The 22508-nt window shown below is 38.2% G+C and overlaps 1 protein-coding gene across 1 annotated transcript in view; it reads right to left on the reverse strand.

Moving 5' to 3' along the window:
- NUP205 (nucleoporin 205) overlaps window positions 1-22508 on the reverse strand; it is a 68759-nt gene that overhangs the window by 23935 nt on the left and 22316 nt on the right. The window contains exons 10-23 of the mRNA XM_054029017.1: window positions 21810-21947; window positions 20639-20789; window positions 19348-19553; window positions 17554-17736; window positions 15408-15458; window positions 13155-13364; window positions 11879-11978; window positions 8750-8887; window positions 8067-8256; window positions 6905-7025; window positions 6291-6372; window positions 5671-5835; window positions 1901-2025; window positions 488-602 (exon numbers count right to left, since the gene is read on the reverse strand). Coding sequence (XP_053884992.1) covers window positions 488-602; window positions 1901-2025; window positions 5671-5835; window positions 6291-6372; window positions 6905-7025; window positions 8067-8256; window positions 8750-8887; window positions 11879-11978; window positions 13155-13364; window positions 15408-15458; window positions 17554-17736; window positions 19348-19553; window positions 20639-20789; window positions 21810-21947 — 1975 coding nt within the window. The remainder of the gene's footprint in view (window positions 1-487; window positions 603-1900; window positions 2026-5670; window positions 5836-6290; window positions 6373-6904; window positions 7026-8066; window positions 8257-8749; window positions 8888-11878; window positions 11979-13154; window positions 13365-15407; window positions 15459-17553; window positions 17737-19347; window positions 19554-20638; window positions 20790-21809; window positions 21948-22508) is intronic.

A 22508-nucleotide genomic window follows, 5' to 3' on the forward strand; every position in this document is an offset into this window, starting at 1 on the left:
CATACAATTCTTCACTTCCCTGGCTCTACCTGGATCCAAAAGCCTTCCCCACTTTTCAAAATGTAGAATTCCACAGTAGCATCTAACAAATTTGTAATGGAAGTGAAACTTACAAATACTCTAGACTTTTGTGGGATTCGCAAATTAAACAGGGATGAATTGCAAACCACAATAATAAAGTATTTTGAGAAAAAAAAATGTATCTTGAAATGTATCTCTCTCTTCCATGTCCCCTCTTACCCATGCCTACTCAGTCTGCAAATTCGATATGATGGTATACAACAGCTTTCACAATTACAGTTTGGATTTCAGACTAGTAAATCCAAGGAGATTACTTTGCTAAAATCAACAAATTAGCTGACAGACTGGATTTAATCCATTCAATCAAGAACTCACCTAGAACCTTGACACCTCCCAGTATCAAAGGGATAAGCAATTTTAAATTAACATGAATTTTTCTTCTAAATATTTTTTTTTTTTTTTTTACCTTTGATAGAAAATGGCAAATGCTGCAACTGAGAGAATAAGAAATCCTGGCTGGTCCTCAAATATCTCATAGTTGGACCTGATGTATCTGAGCACGCACACAACTGATAGATCACCTGATAATTGGAACAAAAATAAGGTTTTAATTTCTGTTCCAAATTTAAAAGACACCAATTCAAAAGAAAAATAAGATACACACAAAAATATATGACTTAACTAATACCGTGTCTGTGTTTAAAACAAACATCCCATTGGTCTACTCCAAGGCTGAATAAATCACTTATATCAGATTGTCACACCACTGAAGGACTAGATGAATAGGTAGATGATTAGCTTCTATTCATACATGCTGTGGCACCATCCTGTTCTCTTAGCTGGAAAGGTATGGAGCTTTCTCAATCCTTGGATGCACCATAGGAAGGAAATATACTCCATGTCACTTTCCTTCTGTGGCATGTCTTCCTTCCTGACTTTAGAACCAATTTGAATGAATTCCATTTGAAGTCATTTTTATTTCGAAAGGCTTTTAGCATGACATGATGACTTATTTATATTTTTATCTGATTTGATTTTATATGCAAGGCGCCTAGCTCATCAATGATGCATACATGCCTAATTAAATTATGTCCATTTAGAATATAATTATTTGTCATTGCTGCAAAGTTAAGGGGAGACACTCCACACTAGATTTTGAGAGTTCTTTACAAGTACGGATTATTCATATTTTTTATTCTCTAGGCCAGTGGTTCTCAAACTAGGGCCACCACCTGTTCAGGGAAAGCCCCTGGTGGGCCAGGCCGGTTTGTTTACCTGCCGCGTCCGCAGGTGCGGCCGATCGCAGCTCCCAGTGGCCGCGGTTCGCCGCTTCAGGCCAATGGGGGCTGCAGGAAGCGGTGCAGGACGTGCTAGCCGCCCTTCCTGCAGCCCCCATTGGCCTGGAGCGGCGAACCACGGCCAGTGGGAGCCGCGATCGGCCGAACCTGCGGACGCGGCAGGTAAACAAACCGGCCCGGCCTGGCCCACCAGGGGCTTTCCCTGAACAAGCGGCGGCCCTAGTTTGAGAACCACTGCTCTAGGCAAACAATGGATGGTGCAAAAATAGAACAACACACTCCTTGTTTAATTAACAAGCCACACATTAGTAGGAGAAACACAAAGCAAAGGTTGCTTTATAAAGAGTATCCATTTACTAACTTTGGCGTGATTGCAGATTCTTTATATTGTAAATGCGCAGTAATCCATTTTTACATAAGGGAAGGATAGAGGAGTAAAAGTTTTAGTATGTAAAAAAATGTAGCATAAACATATGGAACAAAAAACTATCCAATCACAACCACCTCTGTGCTCATTACTAACCAAGAAGTGGAAACCCTGTTTCAGATTCTGCCAACAGGAAATATTCTGTATACAATACCTGATAACACAGTTCTGCAAGATGGGGAGATTCTTGCACTGCTGTAGGGCCCGTCCTTGTTTCAGTACCTTTCTCCAGTATATTCAAAATAGCATGAAGGCAAGTTCGTGGGCAACCCAAGACACCTTAAAAGAAGATTAATTATTTTTGTTTAGCACTGGTTGACTTTCATAAATATCATTAACATGCATAGCTTACATATACACCATTATAGAAACCAGATCCCTCACACAGATCGTGCACTGTACACACAGCTGTGTTCCACGTATCAGCTTCACAAAATCTGGCAGAGATTTCGGTATGGTGGGAATTGCACCTTATTAAAATTCATAAGAAAGTGTTTGACACACTTTTTTTTGCATTAGTAAAGAGAGAGAACAAATAGTCCCGTATCTGTCACAGTTTATTTAGGACCCTTTTTCTTCAATTCTATTAAAAAACAACAGTGAATTCAATAAGTTTTTTTCATATTCTTGATAAACTGCATAACAATTTTGGATTCCTGCTCTCTACTAAGCTTTGAAATTATTGTCAATACTCCATTAAAAGGAGAGATTAATACTCTTGTCTTCCAATGATTATATCATGAAATTTACATGGTTAAACTTGCACACTAACCAAGAAAAAATGATTCAATGTGAAAATGGAGCCCTTTCTTTTTATTCTTTTTTTAATCATTATCTCCTTCAAATGATGAACAGAACAAGTTCCATGCTTGTAGTGTTTCAGAATCTGGTTGAAGAGTAGGATGGCCAGAAATCATCAATAATTATATTTGTTAATCTATGGCATGATAATCACCCAACTTGTAAAATGATGAATAATATTTAAATAATAATAAACGCTCTATGGAGAGATAAGAAATTAATTCCTGCAAGGATTTCACATGGCAACATAAGCCATGAGAGCAAAGCATCATAAGAATCCCAATGTGAAATGTTTTGTTTAACTGCCGCACACAGATATGCGCTTCTACCACTTCCTACCAGAAGAACTGAAATAAAACAAACCTAAAGATCCGAAATATATTCAAGTATTCTCTTGAAAACCATTCTTTCAATATCTCCATTCATCAGAACACACAGAAAAAATTGTTTTCCATCCTAGAGTCAGATTCAACACAATTTACTTAAATCATTAAACCAAAAATATAATGTTCACCTGGACTGAAATCTCCATATCTGTTTTCAATGATAAACGAGTTTTAGAAAGTCAAACATATAAATACTTGTGTAGTGTCATAATAAATTGAAGATCTACTTAATGTCATAATGATGTAAAGTACTTTGCAGCTAGGTCAGAATGGAGACATTCAAGATTACTATATTAAGTGCCTCTAGCTTTCCTGGTAAGGCTACCTGTGGATAAGAGCAAGTAGTTTACATACTTGCCACTGTTAAGCTATTACATAGTGGATGCTTGTTTGCAGAGCCGCCACCACATACAAGCAACAATTCGCTTGGAATACTTTCCGTACTATGTCAATGCTCCCCGTAACAGCAACAGCCGCTTAGGAGCAACATAGCAAAAGGGCACCAATATGTTGCTACTAATGAGAGTCTACTGTATTTTGAAACTGCCAAACCACTATCAGCAAGTAAAAGTGATCTGTAAGTGGGGAAAAAAGGACTCGTTTCCTTTTGTATGTCTTTTTGGTGCATAAAGGCAGCCTGAATTTTTTTTTTTTTTTAATTATTATTTTTTCACATTATAAATTCAGGTTCCATCCACCTCACTCTTCCTGGAAGGTTATGGACAACTGGAAATTTGCTGGGATTATATCCAATATCAAGCAATTGTAAGCTGATTGGGAGGGGTATTCGGTTTTGTTCAGAGTATTTAAAACAGGCATTTATATTTGTTTCTTCTTCAAGGCTTTGTCCCATCTATCTGGGGTTGGTTCTTCGAGTCTTTCTCCATTCCAGTCTGTCTTAAAACAGTTCCTTGGAAACTCTGCAGCTAATCAAATATTTTTGTACATCTCTCTATCTAGTTTTGGGTCTTCCAACATCTCTTTTAAACTTACAAGTGGAGGGTAACACTCTATTTCCTATATATTCTTCTGATTTTTTTTTTCACCTAATCACTTAAACCTGAATTCCTTCAGCTTTTCTATAATTAGTACCACCACACTTCCCTAATGCCTTTGTTCTGAACATAGTCCTTCCTTCTAACTCTAATCATCTATCTTAACATTTTCATTTTCACTGTATTCAATATCTGCTCCTATTTCTTCCTCTGTGCCCAGCATTCAGTGCCATGCAAAAGTACAGGCTCAATTACCATTGTGTAGATCTTACTTTCAATTTGATAGGCATTCTCCTATTGCAGATAATGAAAACAACTAAAAACATGTTTGGAGTTAACACCTATATATCTAAAACATTCTATAAAAGAGGTGGAAGAAAAAGTCTGTTTCAGAAATATACCTCACAACTAGGGCTGTCAAGCGATTAAAAAAAATAATCGTGATTAATCGTGTGATTAAAAAAATTAATCACGATTAAATCACACTGTTAATAAGAATACCATTTATTTAAATATTTTTGGGTGTTTTCTAAATTTTCAAAGATATTATTTCAATTACAACACAGAATACAAAGTGTACAGTGCTCACTTTATATTTATTTTTGATTACAAGTACTTGCACTGTAAAAAAAATAGTATTTCTGAATTCACCTAATACAAGTATGAAGAATGAAGGGGCATATGAATGTTTAGCATATCTGACACGTAAATACCTTGCAACGCTGGCTACAAAAGTGCCATGCGAACGCCTGTTCTCACTTTCAGGTGACATTGTAAACAAGAAGCGGGCAGCATTATCTCCCACAAATTATAACCAAACTTGTTTGTCTGAGTGATTGGCTGAAGTAGGACTGAGTGGACTTGAAGGCTCTAAAATTTTACATTGTTTTATTTTTGAATGCAGTTTTTTTGTACATAATTCTACATTTGTAAGTTCAACTTTCATGATAAAGAGATTGCACTACAGTACTTGTATTAGGTGAATTGAAAAATACTATTTCTTTTGTTTTTTTACAGTGCAAATTTTTGTAATCAAAAATAATATAGTGAGCACTGTACACTTAGTATTCTGTGCTGTAATTGAAATCAATATATTTGAAAATGTAGAAAACATCCAAAAATATTTAATAAATTTCAATTGGCATTCTATTGTTTAACAGTGCGATTAATCACGATTGATTTTTTTTTAGTTAATCATATGAGTTAACTGCGATTGACAGCCCTACTCACAACCCTTTCAACTAAGAGTTGAGAAAGCTAACAAATTCAGACAAACCCGCACCCAGTTTTCCAGCAAAGTCAAGTAACACCAGAGACTTGCCATTCTTGACACTTCTAAAAGGTTTCTAAGAAACAAAAATAAAAGAAAATCCACCCATGCACAAACACACTTTACAGGCCTTCTTTACACACCTTACAAGGCTAAAATTCACTTTCTTCTTCCAAAGATCACCTTGAGGAAAGAAAGGCGAACTTCTACATGATATAACTGGTTCAAACCAGATTAGCATCTGTGTATCTCCAGGTTCTCCTTACTGTGTAAAAGAATGTGTCCTGTGGTAGCTTACACTTCGTAAGTGAGTATCAATATACTTTTAAAATCCAATTCTTCAAGGTTAAGGCCATTTCCCTTGATGTCATGAACGAGGAATCAGGATTTTTTCCACTAAGCTTTCCAATACATTTTCTCAACATTGATACAAAAGCTAGATAAACACTAGATCCCCTTTTCATCCATGTACCTGGGTCTTGCAGATTTGTGGTGCTGACAGGTTTCTTCAGTTCAAACCCCAAAAAGTACAGGGCCAGATTGGGTGGACTGCACTCCAGAGAGGTGATGAGAAGATTCAGGATGTGGATTTTTGTTTCATGGTGGATCCGAGACTGCTTCTTTTCAGATTCCAGATCTTATTAAAAAGTGAAAAAAGGTCAGATGAAAACTGAAACGAAGATAATGTAACTACTGCATGGCCTTCCCTAGCCACAACATACAAACCAAATAAAAGAAAGCTACGGGTAAAACTCAGATCACTCTAGAAATTTCCAGGAATTAATTCCAAATAACTATTGAATATAATCCTGCAGTTTGTCCAGAGCAATTTATAATTTTTCTCTTAAGAACTGGTTCGATTTTGAATAGGTTGTTCTTACAGTATCTTCTTAATTTAAAATAAATGAAGAATACTCTTCATCCAACCATGGGGCCCTCTGTGCAACTGCGGTGCCAAAACCATAACGGTTTCAGGGTTTACTTGCTCAGTAATTTGAAAGCTGTTCTTGCATGTATTTCCTTAGCTCGCTTTCAGCAATTTGAATCTACACAAAAGATAATCATGTAAATAAAATGTGACCAGCCACATACCATCTTCTGGATTAATTAATTCCTCTGCATCTTCATTGTCCAAACACTCCACAAACCCAGCCATCAGCTTCTGGCTTATACTCTGGATTCAGAAATGGAAGGTTGGGAATGAAAAACAGAGAGAAGTTTGGTGAAGATAAAACACTGATTTAAGTACAAGATGATTTTAAAAAATGAAATTTTATAGTTTCACACACAGGTGTAAATTTCACTGACAAAAATGTGATCAAACTAGTGAGCATTAATTATTGGGGTCTTAACTGTTCTAAGCATAGGTCAACTGGTAAGCCACATGATAAATAATATTTTAAACTCTAGTGTCTTAAAAATATGCTACATTAACCTCTCATACGGAGGACAGTCTAACCAAAGAAAAGGGTTAGTATGTCATACAAAACTGTCCTGTTCTTATCGTGGTAACTGTTTCATTAAAAATGTAATGCCATGAATAAGTAGCCAATCTTTATGGTGCTATGGAAAAATAATCTGTTCTTTTGTAGAGACAAGGCACTATGTAGCCTTACCACATATAATCTAGGTTTGTTTTAAGTAGTAAAAATACTGTTTTCCCATCACTACTTTCTTTCCCCAAATTCAAACAGAATGGTGGTTACCTGATCATGTGTGAAATCTCCTACTAGCTTTATCTGAATGTTGGAATTACAAGAAATGCAACAGAGGATCTTGGCACTTTCAAAAGCCAGTTCAGGATTGCTGTTGCCATGATAAAGATACCTGTAAAAAATTTCAAGAATAATGTAATTAAATTGTTGATCACTCCAGAGTCTCCAGAGAATACTACCCAGAGGAAAAAAGAACATTTGTAAACTAAAAAATTTAAAATAAAATCTGAATAATCCAGTATATATAGAAAACTTTTTAAATTATAGATTTAAATTTTTGTCTACAGAGGTACACAGCAGCTAAACCCTCTCACCGCCAGTAATAAAGACTGACCAGGAGAGAGATCACTCCCAGAAATTTTTCTGTTGTTTCCTCTACCCTATATCCAACCTAAAGGGGTCAATATAAATGAAAGAAGGCATTGGGACACACCCTCAGGAAATAAGTGGACAAAGAGCAATGGTCTGAAAGACTTCTATCTGAAACTGTACACTTACTATTGTTATATGTAACATCTGATATAACAACTAAAGGATTAGAGAAAAAACTATTTACACACTTTGTTTTTACAGGGCTGTGTGTGTAATGATTTCACTGTTTCTCCTATGTAGTCCGTTTTCCAGTTGTTTGTATTGGCCTGCCTATAGTAAAATGTCATTGTAAACCACAAACATTGGCAGAGGGACTCAAGTGTTGTACCTGAAACTGCATTGCTCTCTGTTTGAAAATCAAGTTGACAGTGTCCCTTTAATGGGAATAATTAACGGTCAGTTCTGCAAAAGGCTAGGGTAGCAGATTGGGTCAAAGGAACTTTTACTGGCCCAATCTACAGCTATCATGAAAAAGTCCAGGTTGGAGAAATGAAGGTTATACACAGGTAAGCAATGAATTTAAAAGTTCTGAATTTCACAGAAAGGATGTGTAACTTTGAAATTTCCGTTCTGAGGAATTCTTCTAAGGAGAAAATACAAACATAGGCCCCACTCTTGCAATCGGATGTATGCAGGTGGACTCTTCGGGCTGTGCAGAGTTCACTGTTCAGCGAGGCTCTGAGCAAGCAGAAGAGCCTGCTGTGTGACGCCAATTGAAGAATTGCCTCTCCACTTTCCAACACAGCCAAAGTGCCTGCTCCCCAAAGTAATTTGTGCCTACCTGGCAATGTTTACCACATTGTCTGCCTTTTTAGTGCGGGGGTTGATTCCTTGCAGCAGCTGTTCCAGAGGTGTGACAATTAGGGATAGGTGACTCTCACGTAAGAGATCCATAAAGAGGTTCTCCTTCTGTAGGGTCAGATTAAGAAGTGCAAGGCAATATTGCACTGCTTTCTCCAAATGCATCTTCCCTACAGAACATAGGCAAAAAAGCAAACATATACAACAGTTACACAGCAAGCCACAATTCCTGGAGCCTCTACAAAAAGGTAATACTTGAACAGCTCATCAAAATACTCCGTCAGAAAAGTACCTTGAGATCTGAACTTTTTTCAGTTAACTTCCCTCAAAACATAACTTTATATATTTGAGAAACAAAAGATATATAAAAAGCAACAGAGGGTCCTGTGGCACCTTTAAGACTAACAGAAGTATTGGGAGCATAAGCTTTGGTGGGTAAGAACCTCACTTCTTCAGATGCAAGAAGTGAGGTTCTTACCCACCAAAGCTTATGCTCCCAATACGTCAGTTAGTCTTAAAGGTGCCACAGGACCCTCTGTTGCTTTTTACAGATTCAGACTAACACGGCTACCCCTCTGATAAAAGATATATAGAAATATCAGTGTCACATTGCTGTTGGTAAACTCTTCACTAATATCTTAAAAATAAACGAATGGTACATACCAGGAAAGGGGGCATATGTATCAAGCTGTTTAACCCCTTCTTCCAGCAGACTAAGGGACAGTTCCAACATCGGTGACTCATTCAACAAATGATACATCAGACTGAATCCAGGTGGTTTATGTGCTATTATTTCTTCTCCTAAAAAAGAAAAAAAAAAATGGGGGAAATTACTTACTAGTAACGGTTTGTCAGAGGAATCCTCTTACTCCATTCCATACCGGAAAACATCTCAATGACAGCTGCTGTAGCAAGCAACACCTCAATGCAATGTGAGATATCACAGGAAAATTCCTTGGAGCACTCTCCAGCCAAAAGCCATGTAAGCAGATGGCAGCTCATAAAAGCTAGGAAAAAATAGTGGTGGTGACTGCCACAAGACAGCCTTTGAAATATAAAAGCTGAATTTTAGCTTTCACCAGGTGTACTCTTCCTGGAAATATCCAACCTTTACATTTAAATCAGTAAAGGATGTCCAAGCCACAATCTCTTCAGAATCACCTACTCTGGGTTTTTCAGAATGTTTTTAGATCACAGAAACAAATTTGCATGACTTTAGATTCCTCTGAAGACCTTGTGTGAGGAAAAAAGAAAACTGAAGATGGACTAAATGTTTGATATACATATTATAAATATCTGCTGCAATGAACTAGAGCAGTGGTTCTCAAACTAGGGCTGCCGCTTGTTCAGGGAAAGCCCCTAGCAGGCCGAGCCAGTTTGTTTACCTGCCGTGTCCACAGGTTCGGCTGATCGCGGCTCCACTGGACGCGGTTCGCCGCTCCAGGCGGATGGGGGCTTCAGGAAGCGGCGCAGGGCAAGGGACATGCTGGCCACCCTTCCTGCAGCCCCCATTGGCCTGGATTGGGAAACCGCGGCCAGTGGGAGCGATCGGCCGAACCTGCGGACGCGGCAGGTAAACCAACCGGCCCGGCCCGCCAGGGGCTTTCCCTGAACAAGCGGCAGCCCTAGTTTGAGAACCACTGAACCAGAGCATAGAAGAAAACTATTGTTGGTATAATACTCAAACATCATCAGAAAACAAAATCAGGAGGCAAAAGAAAAAACTTTTCAAATAAGAAAAAGTCTATATTAACATTCGTAGTTTACTTATCCTCCTAAACAAGACAAAGGAAGATGATGTAGGACACAAATACTGGAGCTGAAAGGATCCTTTTTACTGTGTGATCTAGAGGCCTTCCAGACTGTGCCAAACTTACTAGAAAGACATTTCTGCCTGGCTCTCCACTTAAGCATGGTTTCTAAAGGCTCTTTGAGCCTGTTGCAAATTAACAAGCATCACTTAGTGAGAAACTTTAAGAGGAAGCCTCACATTAAAAAATGTGCAGTACAAGACACCAAGAAACAAAACTAAGATGAATAAATTCAACCGTAGCCTCAAACTCACTATAATGCATCAACTGCCTTCTTAGTGGGCCTCAGAAGAGTAGTATCCCTCATTAAACCAGAGTTCAGCAAGTACTCATCTTAACTTCCTAGAATGAATCATTTCTAAACTTTAGGTAAGCTTCTCTGTTCAGTAACATCAATCGAAAATTGACTAGAGAACACATCAAGTAAGCATCCTTAACTGGCTGTGTGATTACAATGGAGCTTTAGATATAAGCCATAGAAACAGAAATTCAGGCCCAAGAATAAGATATTTACAATCTCTAAATAAAAATAAATTGTTAAACGCTGCTTTTTAATGAGACAATTATAGTTACTAGAAAATCTAATGAAAGTCACAATAAATATAATGCATTCTTCTCATGAAGTAGCAATGCCTATGTTCTAAGGCCGAAAGATTCCCCTCAAACCAGCTGCCAACTGGATATTGGTAAACCACAGAAGACAGTAAGCAAATGACTGATGTCTGCCCATATATCCAGTAATTAATAAATTAAGATCCAGTCCTAAAAGGTGCACCAATTACCATTTCCCCAATCTGGCTGCCATGTCATGGAGACAAGACATAAAGGTTTAAAGCCTAGACCCATAAGTTCAAGGTTGGCATTTCCACCAACTCCCACCTTTTCAAATATGTGGCTCCTTTAAGGACTATAAGCACCTATTTTCAGTCAGGCCCATACCCCACCTGTGAGAGCAAGCAGTTGGACTAGAAGAAAAGATCATCTCTCACAAAAGGACAGGATCATGCCATAGTAAGTCTGCAATACAAAGGAAACAGCACCTACTAATTAGGATCAGCAAAGGGCAAGAACTGAGTCCTGTAAAGTTGGTTTGGCGCTTTTGATGCACAGGGTAAGCTTTACCCTGATGCCTCTTCCTTCTACAACTAAGAAGCCTGTTCTTTTCCCTACTGCCTTTCTGCCTGTCTCATTTCTTTCTTCATTCTTTTCTTCTACCTTCTATAGAGAAAGAGCTAGAAGAAAACACAAAGACTCAAACTAAAGGAATCTGGATGCTAGTATGCAAGGAGGAAAAGACTGAGTAAATGAGTGGGTGGTGCCTTTCTACCAATCTTGATAGACAGTTCATTTGCCTCCTTGGGTCCTGGTAACTGCTGATTTATTGCTGTATGGCAGGATGTTTTCTGCTGTGATATGCGGGGGCAAGGGAGTAGAAAATATACAACAAAAAAAGTGCTCAAACATCTTATATTATACAGTCTTTCTGAAGGAATGCAAAGTGCTTCACAAATTATACATATGGAGAAAATCACTTCACCCACCATCCAGAGTGAAAGGAAGCAGCTGTTTAACAGTATAGAACATGCATACTACAATATCTAAATGAAACTGCAGGACAAGTTCTGGTCAACAAAACGTAGCTTCCTAACTCGATTTGGCCAGGATGCTCCTAATCTTCCGAGTGTGCTATGGGATCTTCAATGACCACAAATGTGCAGGATGTCCGTTTTATATCTCATCTGAAAGACAGCACCTCCTGAAGCACATTGCATTCTAGTCCCATGCTGGAGCATTGATTCATTATTGATTCAGAAAAGAGTGCAGCCTACTGAATCAGCAGCACATTAGAGTTCCTTGGATATTTCCTATCTAAGCATTGACTCAGGTTGCTTGAAAAATGTGATAAGATCACATTACAGAGGTATGGAAGCAGAGTGAAAGTAATAATCTTGTTTGACAGTAAATAAATGAACAAGTTAACCTTGTAACTCCACATATTGATCCGCAAAGTCTTCAAGTTGAGGTTCGTAGTCTCTCAGCAACTTGTAAAAAACCTCTAGAACCACCTCAGCTACCTCCCACTGTGGACAACCATAAAAACAAAACAAACAAAATCACAAAAATCATACACAGGATATTATTAATACTATAATACAAAACCAGGATGACAGAACAATATAAACTAGAAGGGAAAGTGAAGCAATTCAACAATGGATTGGGCAAGACTTCAAGAAAAATGTGTCTGCTTTTAAAATTACCGTCCCACAGCACTAGGAAATTGCTAAAGTCAGAGAATTTGAAATACTCTCAGTGTCATTTTTTGAACTAAAAAGAACATCTGCAAACATAACGATAGTGTATTTTTTGTATATTCAAAGCCAGATGCTAACATTCTGAAATGTATAAAAGAATGAATATGCTGGTAAACTTGACTGTTTGCCCTGCCTGGGTCACTCCACTTTCAATGTAAATGCATTTTCATCAAAAAGAATCATATCGAGGAACTCAAATTCCATGTTTCAAGAAGCTAAAATACTATATTAACACTATTTTTGGTTAAATAATCTTCTGAAATGGTCATGATGAAAGAACTCTAACTGGTGGATGAAGGTTCTAATTATTCAGGTTTATGAAAGCTACTTAGGTTTAGCAATCATTAGCCAAACTGGTAAAATTATGATAAAGCAATTTATAAAATATCATAATATAACAACTACAGATAGCTAACTCCATGTATTTCTCATGTGGCTGGAGACACTTTGCCTTCAGAAATAGAGTTCTTATCATACCAGAGGAGTATGGAAGCCCAATACAACTCTGATCCCTACTGTTTACTATTTTAGCCTGCTTTTGACAATGCAAACAGTGGTGTTTAAAAATGCTCTTTCCAGTCTACATTCTGTGCTCCACATTTTGAACGTGGAAGGTGCTCATGCACACATCAGTGGCAAACTTCAATGTCTCCTTGCTGGCTGTTGAAAGGCTATCACATCCTGTCCATTTAAATGTGTTAGTATCAATAAGCTCAGTGCTTCTAGCCCTTTAAGGACAACCTTCATTGAACAATGAAGATATATACTGTAAATCTCTCCGCAATCTGCTTTTCAGGAGTGGAGGATATCATTTGGCTACAGCTTTGATTTAAAGAATCCATGGACTTATCACGGCTGCATCAAACTTGCACGTCACAGCTCTTCCAAGGCCAGGGACTAAAGTGCTTTAGTCCCAAAAGAACTATTTTCACAACTAAAAATTACCTTTTCAGCAGCAATCCGGTAAGCTCTGGTGCGAAATCGGAGAAACACAGTGTCCCTGAGGAACTGCAGATAGGGGTCAAAGCCTGGTGGGCGCAGTCCTGCCCCCAAGTTAGAAGGGAATGAACTCTCCACCAGCGTGCTGATTAGCCGACAGAAGGCACGGGTTAAAGGGTACTCCTCACACCGAGATTCAACCTCATTCAGTTCAACCTTCCCAAGAGGGGAAAAAAACATCAAGGACTCAACTTAAGAAATAACACTAAAGAAACAGACAACAGTAACAAGATTCCACCTCAGTAGATTTGTAATTAAAATCAAAATACATTCAAAATAATAAGGCTGAAATACAACCAACAAAAAGGAGGGGAATGTTGATTGAAGGTTGAAATGACGGAAATTCATTCTCATTGACTTCAGTGGGAGTCAGGGTGCACAAGGAAAGTAAGATGGGGCCCAATTTTTTTTTTTTTTTAATTTAAGAAGTTACCTACTTTGACAAGTCATTATTTGAAAAGCAATTAGCATAATAATGTGGTGATTGCTCACACTCTTATTAAATTCAACTGTTGCTTTATCTACCATTCTTTTTAATAGCAATACCATTTTCTTCGCCACCTCCCACCACAAAAACAAGCAAACAAACAAGTTAGGCCCGAACCTACAATATGATGCACGTGTGCTGGCTCCAACATCACATCCAATTCACTTCAGTGGGGCTCTGCACAGGCACAGAAGTCCTCTTACATGCATCACATTTCAGGATTGTAGCCTAAAATATATTCTAAGCTGCCACCAGTTTTCAGTTGACCATTAGGTGTTTTTAAAAACCATGTTGGAAAGGAGGACAGATAATAGTTTATAATACATTCACTGCTTAAAATTGTTGTTTACACAGAATTAAGATTGACTGGCAGTGCCTCATACCATTCTAAGATGTTAAATGCACCTGTACTTAAACCACTGAAAACCAGCAAATACAGAACTACAGTACACAACTGCCCAGCCCTACAACATCTACTCTGCCCTCTGGAAGTGGCAATGGACATTGGGGATATACGGTAAGTACGAATCAGTCTGGGCTGATGAGCAGACATGAGGAACGACTCAGTGTTCTGGGAGGACACAAGGCTTTCAAACTGCACAAAGCTCTTTGTCAGGTCTGGGACACGCTTGTCAGTTTGGCTCAAGCCACACTGTAAATTCAGCTTTAACTCCAAATAACTTTTTAAATATTGTTTTTCCCAAGAAAAAAAAATGAGTGTTAGACACTAGCTAAAAATCAATTCTGAGTGGGTGAGATCAGTTTGGGGAGGATCAGAACTAGAATAAGAATCACAGATGGGTCCAAAAAAAGTTATAAGAACTTAAGAACTGCAAAAAAATTGATGTGGTATTTATTTGGGGGACACCCCTCTGAGTGATGCAAGTTACATCACATTAAAGCGGTGTCCACACTGCACTATGTCGGCAGGAGACACTCTCCTGTGGCCATAGCTTCCACCTCTTGTAGAGGTGGAATAATTATGCTGACGGGAGAACGCTCTCCTGTCGGAATAGCACATCTACACCAGATGGGCTAGAGCAGCGCAGATGCATCGGTGTAGTTGTGCCGATGTAGCAGGGTAGTGTAGACTTGCCCTTAAACCACCTGTTAAACAGTAAACAAGTTTCAACCTTAGCTATAGTGGAACTACTGCCCCACTATAATGATATACATTGCATGTCTGATTAGAATGTAACCTTTATGCGTGTTTTGTTTAAAGGGGGGCGGGGAGAGAGGAAAAGTCTGAAAACAAATAAGAGAACACTTATAAAACTCTGATGCACTAAGACATACTAGTAAGCGTAAATAAGTGACTCCTTTTTCTAGCTAAATCACAACGGATTTATGTGACTTAAACTGAGTGATAACGCAGAAAAAAATGAAATACAGGAAACAATAAGCAGTCAAGTAATTCTAGGGAAAAAATGTACATAACATGCAAGCAGTGAGGAAAGAAGGGCAAAGACATCCATTCCATACATAGTAGAAAGCTGCTAGGCATGACCAAACAAATTTTAAGAACTCCATTAGATTTACAAAGCAAGAAAAAACAAACTTCTAGGAGCCATGAGCAGGTATGGGAATAATAGATGCAAAGCAAAGAGGGATTTTATTCCAAGACTCAATAGCAGGCACAGCCTCTACATTTTCCCCCTTGCACTCATCTGTATATAAATCAAAGTGGCTTCCTAAAGGAGAAGAACCCTTACCTCAATGCCAGCTGCTTGCCTCTGACCTGGAGCTCTTACAGTCTGTAATATCTTAAAAAACAGAAAGTGAAAACAATGCGTTTCTACACAGCTACTGACAGAAATAAGAACATAAGAATTGCCCTACTGGGTCAGACCAAGGGTCCATCTAGCCCAATATCCTGTCTTCCGGCCCAGTGCAAGATGCCCCAGAGGGAATGAACAGAACAGGTAATCATCAAATGATCCATCCCCTGTTGCTCATTCCCAGCTTCTGGCAAACAGAGGATAGGGACACCATTCCTGCCCATCCTGGCTAGTAGCCACTGATGGACCTATTCTCCATGAATTTATCTAGTTCTTTTTTGAAACCTGTTATGGTCTTGGCCTTCACAACATCCTCTGGCAAGAAGTTCCACAGGTTGACTGTGTGCTGTGTGAAGAAATACTTCTTTTTGTTTGTTTTAAACCTGCTGCCTATTAATTTCATTTGGTGACCCCTAGTTCTTGTGTTATAAGTAGTAAACACTTCCTTATCTACTTTCTCTATACCAGTAATGATTTTATAGACCTCAATCATATCTCCCTTTAGCCATCTCTTTTCCAAGCTAAAAAGTCCCAGTCTTATTAATCCGTTCCATACCCCTAATCATTTTTGTTGCCCTTTTCTGAACCTTTTCCAATTCCAATATATCTTTTTTGAGATGGGGCAACCACATGTGCACACATTATTCAAGATGTGGGCGTAGCATGGATTTATATAGAGGCAACAGGATATTTTCTGTCCTATTATCTATCCTTTTCTTAATGATTCCCAGCATTCTGTTAGCTTTTTTGACAGCCACTGCACATTGAATGGATGTTTTCAGAGAAACATCCACAATGACTCCAAGATCTCTTTCTTGAGTTGTAACAGCAAATTTAGACCCCATCATTTTATATGTATAGTTGGGATTATGCTTTCCAATGTGCATTACTTTGCATTAATCAACATTAAATTTCATCTTCCATTTTGTTGCCTAGTTGCCCAGTTTTGAGAGATCCTTTTGTAGCTTTTCGCAGTCTGCCTGGGTCTTAACCATCTTTAGTAATTTTGTATCATTTGCAAATTTTGCCACCTTGCTGTTTACCCCTTTTTCCAGATAATTTATGATTATGTTGAATTGGACTGGTCCCAGAACAGACCCCTGGGGGACACCCTTATTTACCTCTCTCCATTCTGAAAACTGACCATTTATACCTACCATTTGTTTCCTATCTTTTAGCCAGTTACCAATTCATGAGAGCACCTTCCCTTTTATCCCGTGGCAGCTTACTTTGCTTAAGAGCCTTTGGTGAGGGACCTTGTCAAAGGCTTTCTGAAAATCTAAGTGCACTATATCCAATGGATCCCCTTGGTCTACATGATTGTTGACCCCCTCAAAGAATTCTAATAGATTGGTGAGGCATGATTTCCCTTTACTAAAACCACGTTGACTCTTCCTCAACAAATTATGTTCATCTGTATGTCTGACAATATTTTTCTTTATTATAGTTTCAACCAGTTTGCCCGGTACTGAAGTGATGTTTACTGAAGTAATGGCTGATGTTACATTGTACTAAAAATGCTTACTGTATTCCCTACCCATCATTTCTTGCAGATTTTTTTTTAAAAAATCTCTTATCTGCCGACAGAATAATGGACTGCACATCTCCGAGAGCCATACAAATCCTCCACATTCACTTTTACCCCGCCAACCCTCAAAGGGCTACATCATGTTGCTTCTTCATTTCAGCGAAGGACTGTACAGAACTCCTTCCAGTGCAGTGATGTCACTCCTATATTGTCTAGAGAAGTAAAACTCGATCTTGTGATCTCTTACAGTAGCATTACTTAGGGGTTCACAGATCTTTAGGTCTCCCATAGTATGTGAGCAAAGGACCGGTTTCTCCCCATTCCCTTTCCTTGAGCAATAAGAACACACCACTATTATCAGTGCACAGGCCCTTTTTACAGTAAGAAACTGTGAATTTGATAATCAGCAATGGAAATAAGTGATTAAAAGAATATTTAGGAAAAGTGTGTCATATTACCACTAAGATTTAAGTATGTAATGTTAAAATATATTACAATTCAGCCAGGACTCAGATATTACAGTTCTAAGCAGTATACAAAATCCTAAAATACCTGTGCGTATTCCAGTGATTGCCAGAGTGAAGCCGCTATCTCAGGAGATTTTCCAAAGGCAGTAAGAGTCTCTAATAGTTCTGCTTTCAAAATGGGAGGGATGCTACATTGCAGGAGTCCCAAAATGACTATTACTGGAGTCCACTGGGGGTGCTCACAGAGGGCCAAACGAGCATTCTCACTCTGCAAAATGATACACAACAAAATGATACACAAAACAAGGGAGGGGGTGGGAGGAGTACACATTGTCACTCTGAAAGGTCTTGGAGTTTTGAAACACCTAACTCAAATGATTCAAAGTCTAAGCAATGGTGATGCCATTTTCTAGTCCAACACACCTTTGAGATGGGAAGAATGGAAGACTGCCCAACTTAAAGCATCAGTTTTAACTGATTTAAAACATTTTTGATTAAAAAGCTTATTTTTAAAAATAATTGAATACAATTACCAAGTATTTCACCCTCTTTTTTCTTCTTTCAACATGTATTAAAGGAACTGTGCATATATACGTTGGAAGCTCAAGTCTCTTCTGTAACTCCAAAGTATATACTAGCAGGGAACAGACTCACACAACTGTCTCTAGAGCAGTGGTTGGCAATCTTTCAGAAGTTGTGCGCCGAGTCTTCATTTATTCACTCTAATTTAAGGTTTCGCGTGCCAGTCATACATTTTAATGTTTTTAGAAGGTCTCTTTCTATAAGTCTATAATATATAACTAAACTATTGCTGTATGTGAAGTAAATAAGGTTATTAAAATGTTTAAGAAGCTTCATTTAAAATTAAAGTAAAATGCAGAGCCCCCGGGACCGGTGGCCAGGACCCGGGCAGTGAGAGTGCCACTGAAAATCAGCTCACGTGCCGCCGTCGGCACGCGTACCATAGGTTGCTTACCTCTGCTCTAGAGAAATCAAGTGCTTATACTTCAACAGCCCCTTCACACCAGAGTAGATAAGGGCTCTGTCACTATTTCTATTACAAGCCTGTATTATCTATTTTTAACATTCACTAAGTTGAAATTAAACTTGTTAAGATCTAAAAGCTGGGTAGGGCTAGTTAAAGCATATCTGAGACCTCTTGCTAAGCTATTCAACTGGCATACAGTTCTAGTATAGCTAGATAATTCTAAGAATACTTAATACAGAATTACCCTCTCCTCAGGTGGGTATTCAGTAACTGAACTAAAGCTGTACCACCTATGTAAAGCCTGCACTGAAGCATTATTTTTATAACCATTGCTTAGGGTTCCCACCCCTTTAACTCAAGGTGCCTTTTCAGCTATAGGACTGGCAGCCATTTAAATCCAGCCTGGAGGCAAGTTTCACTGGCAGTTTGTTTCCCCTGCCCATTTTCTCTCTTACTTTAGTTTACTTCTTCTGGATTTTCCCCTCTCAAATTATTAAATGTAAATGCTCAGAGTTCTTCAGCTCTGACTTGATTTCTTTTAAACTTGTCATAGCTGTGAAAGAAAGAGACAACAACTCCACAACAGGGAAGGAAGAGAGTCATGAAAGTTAAAAATCAGCAATTTGCAATACCAATAACAGACCCTGCCCCTTCTTGCTTTATCATGTGCTTGTCCAACTCAGTCATTCCTGCTATCACTTATGAAGTCCAGAAATCAAATCACAGCAACTGCTAGCTGACTCTGCCCAGCATGCCATTTTGGTCAAATGTGGCATAGGTCACCACTACTGACTTGTGTGCAAACTCAAATCTATAAGTCAGTTCAAATGTCATCTTGCAAGAGATTCAGAAATGTATTAGCGAGACACAAGAGAGAAAAGTGTTACCTACCCACTTCACTATAGTAGTTGTAAGCTGTAAAAAGGAAATCAATCCATCCTGTTCTTTCTGGGTGATTCCTCGGAGAGGGAGGGGACGGTATTGGACACTATCTGCACTTGGCAAGTCCTTCCTTAAGTGCTCATGATACAGCATCAAGGAGCGGAAGAAATGCTCCCAGGAGACAGGGCTGCCACCGGTCCCTTGGATGTTTTCAGCTAGAAAAGAAAAATGATTAAACTGATTACAAAGTAATTTTGCTCTTTTACAGAGTGGCAAAGGGGATACCAAACTTTAAAAAACGGCCCTAACTTGTACTCAGCACATTATTCTAGAAGCTGAAGTAGTAAGAAATTCTTCTCACCATGTATGAGAGGTTGTGCGCTTTTATTATTATTTATGTTCATGCCCACAACATGCGAGTTGCTTTCCAAACATTCAAAACATTCTCACTGAGAGTTGAGGAGGGAAAGTGCCTATTGGCATCTGTAAAACAAACACACACACACACACACTTCTCCTTAACTGTCAGTACTCTGCAATGGCAAACCAGAATTAAAGAGATAATCAGTGAGCTCAACTTTCAGTTCAGATTCAAAGTGGGACAGAGAGGAAAATAAAGTTTATGACAAAAGCCTGGTGTTGGTGACCTTTGTGCTCTTATGGTCTTTTTGAAGAGCTATGACATTACTAATATGATAATCAGGTGTAAAATAGGTTTACTGTTTTAATCATGCTCTCATATGGGTTTATGAATCAGAACCTTTGTAATGCTGAATGTGTAAAGACAATGTTAATCTAGTAATTTTTTCCCCCTGACAAGTTAGTATGAAAATAAGACAGAAACTAGTCTATTATATTACCTGTGTTACAAATGATGGCACTTTCTCAGGACGCCTCTAAAAGCAAGCTCAGAAATGCCAGCCATCATTTAAAAATGTATTTGCAAATACATAGCCTGGCTATTTTATGCTAAGAAGTGACTCTTCAACATGCTGTACTGAGCAAAAGTGATATACTGAAGCGCTCATTGATTCTAAAATAGGTTATAGCTTCTGTTAAACACATTAGGAATTCAGCCACTCCCATAATCAGGACACTCAAATATTTAAATTAACATATATAAACCAGTATCTTTATGCAGCTGAAAGTGAAAATGAGTTACCTCTGTACTAAAGGTGTAAGACTAATAGTAGCTAACTAAGTAATAAACTATAATTAATCTCATCTAGATCTAAATTCTTGTCCACCTTGTCTAGGAGAAGAGTTGGGAGGTGAGCCTACTGTCAATCACCGTTCTTACCATGACTGCTGCCATTGACCTTCAGCAAACTGAAGCAATAATGAGCACACTGGGGCCCACTGGCCAATCCCTGAAGCATTTTCAAATATGGGATGTAAATTGTGGAGGGGAGTAGGTCTCCCATTTGTCTAACAAACTTTGACAAGACGACCTGCAACAAAAAAAGGTAAATGTTTAAAAAGAAATCTAACCTTATTTTGGGGTGACAAGAGACACCAAAATGATAAAGTATATACAAAACCCCCATAACTCCAAAATAAATATATTTGTGAACTGCTTGTTCTGTTTCATTGAACAGAAAATATCTACATTTTGAAGTGAAAAAGGATATACAAAATACTCAGAATATTGCAAAGGAACACGTTAATCAATAAGGGCGCAATAATCTTTCCTAACATTAGCTGCAGTGATGCCAAAAGGGCAAAACTGTGAAGAAAATCTAATATATGTCTTTAAAAATAAATCTAATCTGAAACCAAAAACTCTAAATAATTGCATGGTAATTACATGTTACTACAGGGCACAGCTAAGGTTGTTTGGATGCCTTAACTGTGCATTTCTTACCTTAACATATTTGGATTGTTTTTAATCCTAATCTTATATCCTTGGGTTTTAGATAATTACAACATCCTTGTAATGTTTTCTACCCTTAAGAAACTTTAACTGCACCTTAACAGAGTTTTTCCTCTGGGAATATCAATAAAACACTTTGTACCTTCTGTCTGATTATATCAATGTAAGTGCAAAGCATTATTATTAGTAATGTTTACTGAGAAAATGTAGCCGCTTGTGTAGAAGTCTTCGATTAGGTAGCTCAAGCACAAACAAGAGTTTTGAAAGAGGTTAGATTCTGTCCCATTAATACCCACCGAAACCCCAGAGAACAATCTACAGCCAAGGACAACTGGTAAAAGTTCCCTTCAATGGTGCCCGTATAACACAGGGTGGGAGCACTGCACTAATATCTTGGCAATGGATAACAGGTTCTTAAGACCATATGAGAGTGGCTCTACCAGTTCCTCAAAAAAACATCTTTACTCCTCTCGATTCCAGGAGCTATTGCTGCTCCAGCCTGCAGCTTTTAATACCATGACACTAAGGTAAATGACAAGTTTAACAAAAAAAAATTTCCACTGCAAACAATGGAGGAAAAAAGTTGAATTTGGCTAACCTGGCGCTGAGGAGGTCGCTGATGGGCTACTCCAAGATAAGATCCCATAATGGTGGAGCTTTGCAGAGGTTCTGAAGGACACCAATACTCAAGAGCAAGTTCCAGATTAAAGGGATCCTTCCTGTACAACTCAGCAATCTGTAGGGGGACAGAAAATAAGTTTCTAGATGGAAAAATGTCAATGCAAATAAAAAGGCCAAGATTTTAACAATGAACACTACTTCAGCACAACCTGGAAATACAGGGAAAAAAATAAATCTCATTGTTAATACATAAATTTTTAAATATTCCCTTCCTGAAAATGGCAGCTTCTATGCAGTAATGTGAGAACAATCCATAGCTAAAAAACCCTGAAATTTCCAGATTTTTAAAATAATTTTTATTTGTAAATTTCAATGGTATTCTCCCTCTGTTGCCTATACAACCCTGGATATCAACACACTGGGTATTTCCTTTAAATGAGCATTTGGGTATTTGTGCCGCAATTAGTTTAAAATAAATGAGACAGTGTTGGGATTGAAAGCTTTTAACTGTTCTTTGACTGCTCAAATTTCCTTCAGAATAATTTCTGTTTCAAGTTCTTCATTTTATAGGTGTGTTATAGCTTTGTATGAGAGCCATAACAAGTTTTGGTTAAGAAGGTTTTTCATTTTGAGCCCCTTTTTCAGTGGTTTATAAAATTGTCTAATTGTTTTTGTG

This window comes from Malaclemys terrapin, chromosome 1 (assembly GCF_027887155.1).
Source record: "Malaclemys terrapin pileata isolate rMalTer1 chromosome 1, rMalTer1.hap1, whole genome shotgun sequence".
Lineage (NCBI taxonomy): Eukaryota > Metazoa > Chordata > Testudines > Emydidae > Malaclemys > Malaclemys terrapin.